The 8583-nt window shown below is 40.3% G+C and overlaps 1 protein-coding gene across 1 annotated transcript in view; it reads left to right on the forward strand.

Moving 5' to 3' along the window:
* Positions 1-3616, forward strand: part of LOC144592619 (zinc finger SWIM domain-containing protein 6) — a 177655-nt gene extending 174039 nt beyond the window's left edge. The window contains exon 14 of the mRNA XM_078397303.1: positions 1258-3616. Within this exon, the coding sequence (XP_078253429.1) occupies positions 1258-2120 (863 nt within the window). The 3' untranslated portion in view covers positions 2121-3616. The remainder of the gene's footprint in view (positions 1-1257) is intronic.
* The last annotated feature ends 4967 nt before the right edge of the window (positions 3617-8583 follow it).

An 8583-nucleotide genomic window follows, 5' to 3' on the forward strand; every position in this document is an offset into this window, starting at 1 on the left:
GTAGGAATCTGAGACAAAGAGGAACATCACTTGTGTGTAGAAGACAAACCTATCACCTACTTTACAGACAATTTAAAACTTCAGTGAGAAATTATCTAAGCACCACAAATTATATATCCCCCTTTCAGGAAACTATTGCATTAAGGAATAATGTTCTATGAGTAGATAAGTTGGGGTTATTGTGTTGAAAATTCAATATAGATGGTAGAAAAAAAGGAAAGTTAAGGAAGTTGCAAAACAGAAGGCTAAATGGAAGAACATTGAAAGGAAATTATAGAACAAAAATAGCAAAGCTTTGCTTTCAAGGTTATTAAACAGCAAATCGTTGGGAGTGAAAATTCATAAATGATAGGAGCAGAATGAGGCCATTTTTGGTACAATCAACATCTAATTATATAAATGTTACTTTGAAAATCATTCGGCCCATCAAGTCTACTCTGCCATTCAATCATATCTGATCTATCTCTCCCTCCTAAGCCCAAGAGTCAGTTTAAATTGTATAACAGAAGTAAATATATATTGATTTTTGTAACTGAACAGTTGAGAACGTAGATGAGAATATAAAGCAGCTGGTCGTGCTGAAAAAATGGTTGCTTAAAAAAGCAGATGGAACTAGCAAAGTCAAATAGTTAGAGTCTATTAAGTGAACTAATATTGGTAAATATTTAAAAATTCATGAATTATATAAAGAATATATTTACAAGGCAAGTCCTGTTTGAAACAATTATTTTTAATGTCCATTTACTTATAACTACTTCAATAGACCTTGAATGTTGTGATTTCTGGAAAGTATGTGAAGGCGTTTCACTTGCATTTTGATCAAAAATGTAGAATAATGGCATTGAAGAACGAGTGCCAACTTGGTTAGAGATTTAGATTGTGGATGGGAACCAAGATGCAGACAGTTACATTAGAAAATGGGTGGAAATGATTTTCCTTCAGAGATGAACCTTGGCTCTGCCTTTTGGATTGGGCAGACAAAAACATTTGCAAAACATATTTGAATGAAAGTGAGACTTATTTCCAAGGATTCTTGCTTTATTTTCTTTCTTCGCTCCATTCCTTTTGCTCACACCCGACCAAAATTGTTTGCAATCATTTGAAATATGCAGAAAATTCTTGCAGTCTTGATGTAATTGTGTACTTTGTCCCTGCAAAATGCACTGTAATTTTCAAAATTTGATCCAACTGCCAGGATGATTTTCTACTGATTTAATTACATATATTTAACACTTTTTTCTTTTTTTTCTTTTATAGGAGTTTATGCATTGGATAGCATTATGCAGAGCTGGTTTACACTATTCACCCCAACTGAAGCTACCAGTATTGTTGCCACTACAGTAATGTCCCACAGCACAGTAGTTAGACTGAACCTGGACTACAACCAACGGGAGAAACTAGCTAGTAGTGCAAGGACACTTGCATTGCAATGTGCTATGAAGGATCCTCAAAACTGTGCACTCTCAGCACTAACTCTGTGTGAAAAGGACCATATAGCTTTTGAGACTGCTTACCAAATAGTTCTAGATGCTGCCACGACTGGTATGAGTTATACGCAACTCTTTACAATTGCTCGGTACATGGAGCACCGTGGTTATCCCATGCGGGCTTACAAGCTCGCCACTCTAGCAATGACGCATCTCAACCTGGGTTACAATCAGGATACACACCCTGCCATTAATGACGTTCTATGGGCATGTGCACTTAGCCACTCCCTTGGGAAGAATGAGCTAGCAGCTATAATACCTCTTGTGGTTAAAAGTGTTCAGTGTGCTACAGTACTTTCAGACATTCTGCGCCGGTGCACTTTGACCACACCAGGAATGGTGGGACTCCATGGACGAAGGAACTCTGGGAAATTAATGTCACTGGACAAAGCACCACTCAGACAGCTCCTGGATGCCACTATTGGGGCCTATATAAATACAACCCATTCACGGCTTACGCACATTAGTCCACGGCATTATAGTGAGTTTATAGAGTTTCTAAGCAAAGCCCGAGAGACCTTCTTGATGGCTCATGATGGACACATCCAGTTTACACAGTTTATTGACAACCTGAAACAAATTTACAAAGGCAAAAAGAAACTCATGATGTTGGTGCGTGAGCGATTTGGTTGATCAGCACGCTGTGGTATCTTTTTATTGAGCCTGCCTTTGTATCCTTTTTAACTTAAACCCAGAGCCACACCGGTATTATATGTGCATAGTAACAAACAGTTCACGGACTTTAACCCTGTTGATTGTGAGATTTGTGTGTGTCTTTTGTATGAGAGAAAAGAGGAAAAAAGAATCAGTTTACACTGAGTACCTGTTGTCAAGTGGCAATAGCCCACGTCGCGCCTGTCCTTGGTATGTACATTCACAGCCTAAGAGTATGGCTTTAAACCAAACAGACACCTCCATCCTAAGTGATAAGTACCTCGTATGGATTCAGCTTTACTCCTTCATCACTCATCCCTACATATCAGTGTATTAAAAATACAAGGCTGAATACGTGGCTTTGCAATGCTGTTCATCCAGAAGCATGGCACACATTGCTCATGCATGTGTAATTAGCGACTGTCAACATACATTCTCAGGGATTTATCAAAGAAAGAATGAGAGCATTTATTGTACTGTATATATTATAGTATATGTCTGAATTATGAAAAAATATACATAACATTTTAATTTATAAAATATTCTATGTAATGCAAAATACTTGAAGCTGCAGTAGCTTGGTATAAAAACATATCAGAAGGATTAAAGTGCGCCTTGCTTCAGGTTGGCTCAGGTGGAGAATTGTGTGCTGGGCATCTATGCAGAGCCACCACCTCTGTTGCATGATTGGACTTGATATCTAGTCTGAGAAAACAAATTTAAATAAAGAGAGATGATAAATCTGCTTGTAACAGACACCATAGTAAAGAGGGACAAAAAAACACATTACAGCCAGAGCAGTAAGCCTTAGCATTAAAAGTATTTGCCAGAATCGGGCTTTGTGCCTCCTAGTCTAGAACTGAATTAAACAATTTAAGATATCCTTGAAAAGGTTGAATTATGTGTTTTACAAAACAGAAAAGATGTTAATGTAGGCCTTTGCAGTGGTATAGTGAAATGCTACTTATGTGCTCAATAACATATATTAATCTGCATTGGGAACTGACTTTGTGCAGGACAGGAAGTTGCTGTGTAGTAAGACTGTTCTACTTTTTTTTCCTTCTATAGAATTCCTCAAGAGAGAACAGCCTTCTATCTTGCCTTGTCTTAATGCTTTAAAAAAAATAACCAAACTGGACATCTAACTACCAAACTGTTCATTAAAAATGACTTTGGTTTCTATTTTGAGTCTTTAATTTAGCAGAACTGTTCTGTATCTTGTGCTTTATGAAAGAGTTTTTACGTTGGGTGCAAAATGTTACTATTGTCACTTGTTCCTTCCACTAGGGAAAATGCTAGAGGTATGTTCTGTAGCCTTTTTTGCTGTTTAGGAAAATAAAATTATAATTTCTTGCTCACCATTTTATTTATTATATTAGGTAAAAGATTGTACTTCATCGCCCGTGTAAACATGCTCTTGAAGTTTAAAAGTAATTAAGATTTGATACACTGATATCAATTTATTTATGTAACTAAATCACTGTTTTATAAACTTGTTAATGATTCAACAATTTTTTTTGTTTTGATTAAAATTAGTTTTTTGAAAGTTAAATATGGCTCTGTGTACCATATATAAATATATATTTATGTGAGCTTCTGATTATCAAATAATTTGTGATCAGCTATGTGAAAATGTTTTGTTTTTGACATGTGTTCCAATCTTGTTTATGGAATTGAAAGGGCTTCTCTTGAACTTGTGCTGATTGGTCTTCCAGAATGCAGCTAATTAGGCTTGTAAATGCAAACTGCAAGGAAATATCATAAGGTTATGTCAAAATTAAGATGTCATTTACCTAATTGATTTTTGCCTCATCGTTAAAATTGCTGTTTCTAAATGTTACCTTTTATTTGAGAACTGTTTGAAGACAAAGTGATCAATGAATCGCAAGGTGGTAAACGGTTTGGCACTAATTACCTTTTCCATCCATAATTCTGATTCCCCAAAAAGCAGCAAGGGCATCAAAAGCTATTGCTGTAAGATGGTGTGTTGAATCGCAACCTCTTCAGCTTGATCAAAAGTGCAAGGAACTGATTGTGCAGAAACCAGCAACTCTACAGGCATTCCTGCTGTGCCATTATTCAGAGGACTTCCATCATCTATGCCCCGGGCCTTGGCAGCAACATTTGAGCTCTTTAATGCTCTGCAACACCGGTGATATGGCAGTGACATAGAATTTGTTGCAACACATTTTATTAGAAGTTTTGATTGGTAATAAAATAAGAACTGACAATTCTGTTACGCATGTTACAGACATGATATGATTCTTATAGGTTGTATCCAGGGTCTTTATTAGCAGTAAACGGCTTCATTTTGACTGTGTCTTTAGAAGGTTCAAATACCTCCTTAATTATTCAGCAATAGTATCTCTTACCTTGATTAGTACAAAACCAATGAGTATATGGTAGCTTGAATACAAGTCGGGAAGTGCTGCTTTTAAAGCTTTCAATTCATAACATCATTCCCCCTGACCCCCACTCCTGTCCATGCCCAGTCAGTCACTGAGCCATAACCTCTGATACTTCAGTTGCCCTGTAATGATATTCTGGCATGCTGATTATGGTAATTCTTGTAGGATATAGTGTGATTGTTTCAGAACATCTGCTCTGGAAAGGGGGGCAGATTGTTCATCTCAATGGTTCCAGGGAACAGTCATTGAGTGCTTCCAGTGAGAATAGTTGTCTTGGAAAATCTCCAGTCTACTTGTGACACTTGACTTTTATTTTTGGGAGGAAGCTGAGATCCAAAATATTAGTACCCGGACCATTTTCTTTCCCGTTAGAACCATGACAGATGCATGGATATTTTGGTCTCTTGTCTACAGTTGGCTCCTCATTATTGCACATCTGTAAAAAAAACACTGCTTCTCAGAATTATTGAAAGTCCTTCAAATATCTTCACAATAGGAATCGATGGAGAACAAGATGTTTGTTTAAATTATTTTGATATGGACACTGCTGGCAAAGTTATTGCTCAGATCATAAGTGATAGGAGTAGAATTAGGCCATTCGGCCCAAGTCTACTCCGCCATTCAATCATGGCTGATTTATCTCTCCCTCCGAACCCCATTCTCCTGCCTTCTCCCCATAACCTCTGACACCTGTACTAATCAAGAATCTATCTATCTCTGCCTTAAATATATCCACTGACTTAGCCTCCACAACCTTCTGTGGCAAAGAATTCCACAAATTCACCACTTTCTGACTAAATAAATTCCTTCTCATCTCCCTAAAAGAACGTCCTTTAATTCAGAGGCTATGACCTCTAGTCCTGGACTCTCCCACTAGTGGAAACATCCTCTCCACATCCACTCTATCCAAGCTTTCACTATTGTTTCCGTTTCAATGAGGTCCCCCCTCATTCTTCTCAACTCCAGCGAGTACAGGCCCAGCGCCGTCAAATGCTCATCATAGGTTAACCTACTCATTCCTGGGATCATTCTTGTAAACCTCCGCTGGACCCTCTCCAATGCAAGCATATCCTTCAGTAGATATGGTGCCCAAAACTGCTCACAATATTCCAAATGCACCCTCACCACGCCCTATAGAGCCTCAGCATTGCTGATCAACAATTGCCCTTGAGCAAATGATGAGAAGCTGCTTTCTTGATCTCTGTTTGTTCTTTTGGTGAAGATACTTGCACAGTGTTGCTGAGGAGGGACTTCTAAGACCTAGTCCCAGCAATGAAGATCAGTGATCTGATTGGTGCGCTGCCTAGAGGGGATCCTGCTGTTGGTGGTGCTGACAAGGCCGAATGTTTTGTTGGTGGAAATTCCTGGTTGGGGATTTTCGGTAACGTTATCCAAACTGTAACTAATGTGCCCTTTGTGGAAGATACCACAGCCTGTGGAGGATTGAGTGAGGGTTTAGCATAGTACATGGAATGTGTTGTCTTGGGTGTCATGGGCTTTCCAAGTTTTGTTGGGCTGCACTCACCAATGTTATTGCAAGGTGTTCCATCACATTCCTGACTTAATGACTTGAGGTTTGGTGGAACTGCTTTGGGATATCGGGTGCAGGGAGGAACTGCAGATGCTGGTTTAAACTGAAGACAGACACAAAATGCTGGAGTAACTTAGCGAGACAGGCAACATCTCTGGAGAGAAGGAATAGGTGATGTTTCGGGTCGAGACCCGAAGAGAGGTCTGAGGAAGGGTCTCGACCCGAAACGACACCCATTCCTTCTCTCCAGAGATGCTGCCTGCCCTGCTGGGTTACTCCAGCATTTTGTGTCTTTTTTGGGATCTCAGGTGCTGAGTCATTTGTTGCAGACTTTTATGGTAAAGGATGCAGCATCAGCCTGGGCCTGCTCCTTGGCTCAAACTGAGGTTCAGTCTTCTCCTTGTTACTGTGTAGACTGACTGACCACCCTTTCCTTGTACCACACACATCCTTCAACTAAAACAGTCAAAATTGCTTCAATTTTCAAAACCAGTTTAAAAGACAATTTTTTATTTTTCAGAATCATTTGGGGGTCATACAGAAAATAAACCATTTTCTTTTAAGCCAAGAATGTTTCTCAGCAAATGCTTCTGGTTTATTGTAAATGTTTGTATGATTGGGTGTAGATATGAAGGGTTTTGCCTCTCTATGCAAATAAAAACACGTCTCCTGTGCTTTTTAGGTAAAAGGCAACCACCGTGGGTGGTGCAGTTGTTATCTCGAGGAATAGGACAAGTAAAGGAAGAGCTATGGAGTTATTTTTAAATTACTAGCCATTCCCACGAGGAGTATATCTGCTTCCCCATCCTCAGGAAATAAGGCAGTGTAAGACCACTAGTGACAACTATTCCTAAAGCATGATAAAGCTGAGTGCCAGCTTTAATCTATCTTCATGAAAATAAAAACTAGGGCATAGGTTTCCATTGTTAAACAATCAAAGTTTGGCTTAATTTATAGCACCAGGCAATTTAATCTGAAAAAATCCTGCTTCCCTTTTAATTCACAGTTAAGTTCTTGGCTTCCATGTCAAAAGTAGGCTTAGAAAATCATTTTTTAAAGCTGAACTTTTACTTTACTTGGAGATATAGTAAAGACCAGTTCTAGATTGTTTCCCACCATTCTGAAGATCCAACCAAGATCCTGTTGTGATTTGTTCTTATCTACCTGATGCATTTTTTTAGAAACAGGGATGCATGGCACAACATTTCCCAACATAGAAAGTTAGATTATGTTGTTCCAAGAGATTGGTCATCTCTGGGATATCTGGCACTGGGCTGGTAATTCCACACTCAAATGTGCCATTCTTGTTTTTGATCATTTGGAGCCCACACTTACTCCGACTTTACTTCATGGGGTAACCCAACTCAATCCCCCAAAGGTATGACCTTTTCCCCTATTGAGTGCAGGAGAGATTCACTAGATTGGTGAAACAAAGAACTGCAAGTACTGGTTTACAAAAAAGGACACAAAGTGCTTCTGGTTTCCAGGCCCCCACTCCCTCATCTTTACCATGGATGTCCAGTCACTCTACACTTCCATCCCTCACAAGGATGGTCTTGAAGCCCTCTGTTTCTTCCTCGACCGTAGAACCAGCCAAACCCCATCTATTAACACTCTCCTCCGCCTAGTAGAGCTGGTTCTTACCCTTAACAACTTCTCCTTTGACTCCTCCCACTTCCTCCAAACCAGAGGCGTAGCTATGGGCACTCGCATGGGCCCTTGCTATGCCTGCCTCTTTGTCGGGTACGTCGAACAATCCCTGTTCCGGACGTACACTGGCCCCATCCCCGAACTCTACCTCCGCTACATCAACGACTGCATTGGTGCTACCTCTTGTACCCATGCAGAACTCACTGACTTCATACACTTCACTTCCAATTTCCATCCTGCTCTTAAATATACTTGGACTATCTCTGACATCTCCCTCCCGTTTCTGGACCTCACCATCTCCATCACAGGAGACAGAATAGTGAGTAACATCTACTATAAACCCACTGACTTGCACAGCTATCTGGACTACACTTTTTCCCACCCTGTCTCCTGCAAAAAGTCTATCCCCTACTCCCAATTCCTCCATCTACGCCCGGAATGAGGTGTTTCACACTAGGGCATCAGAGATGTCCTCGTTCTTCAGGAAACGGCTTCCCCTCTTCCATTATAGATGAGGCTCTCACTAGGGCTTCTACATCCCGCAGCTCCGCTCTTGCTCCCCCTCCCACTCCCAGTCTGACCTTTCTGTCATGGGCCTCCTCCAGTGCCATAGTGAGGCCCACTGGAAATTGGAGGAATAGCACCTCATATTTCGCTGGAGCAGCTTGCAGCCCAGTGGTATGAACATTGACTTCTCCAACTTTAGATAGTTCCTCTGTCCTTCTCTTCCCCTCCCCTTCCCAGTTCTCCCTCTATCTTCCTGTCTCCACCTATATCCTTCCTTTGTCCCGCCCCCCTGACATCAGTCTGAAGAAGGGTCTCGACCCGAAACGTCACCCATTCCTTCTCTCCT

Source organism: Rhinoraja longicauda, chromosome 1 (assembly GCF_053455715.1).
Source record: "Rhinoraja longicauda isolate Sanriku21f chromosome 1, sRhiLon1.1, whole genome shotgun sequence".
Classification (NCBI taxonomy): Eukaryota; Metazoa; Chordata; class Chondrichthyes; order Rajiformes; family Arhynchobatidae; genus Rhinoraja; species Rhinoraja longicauda.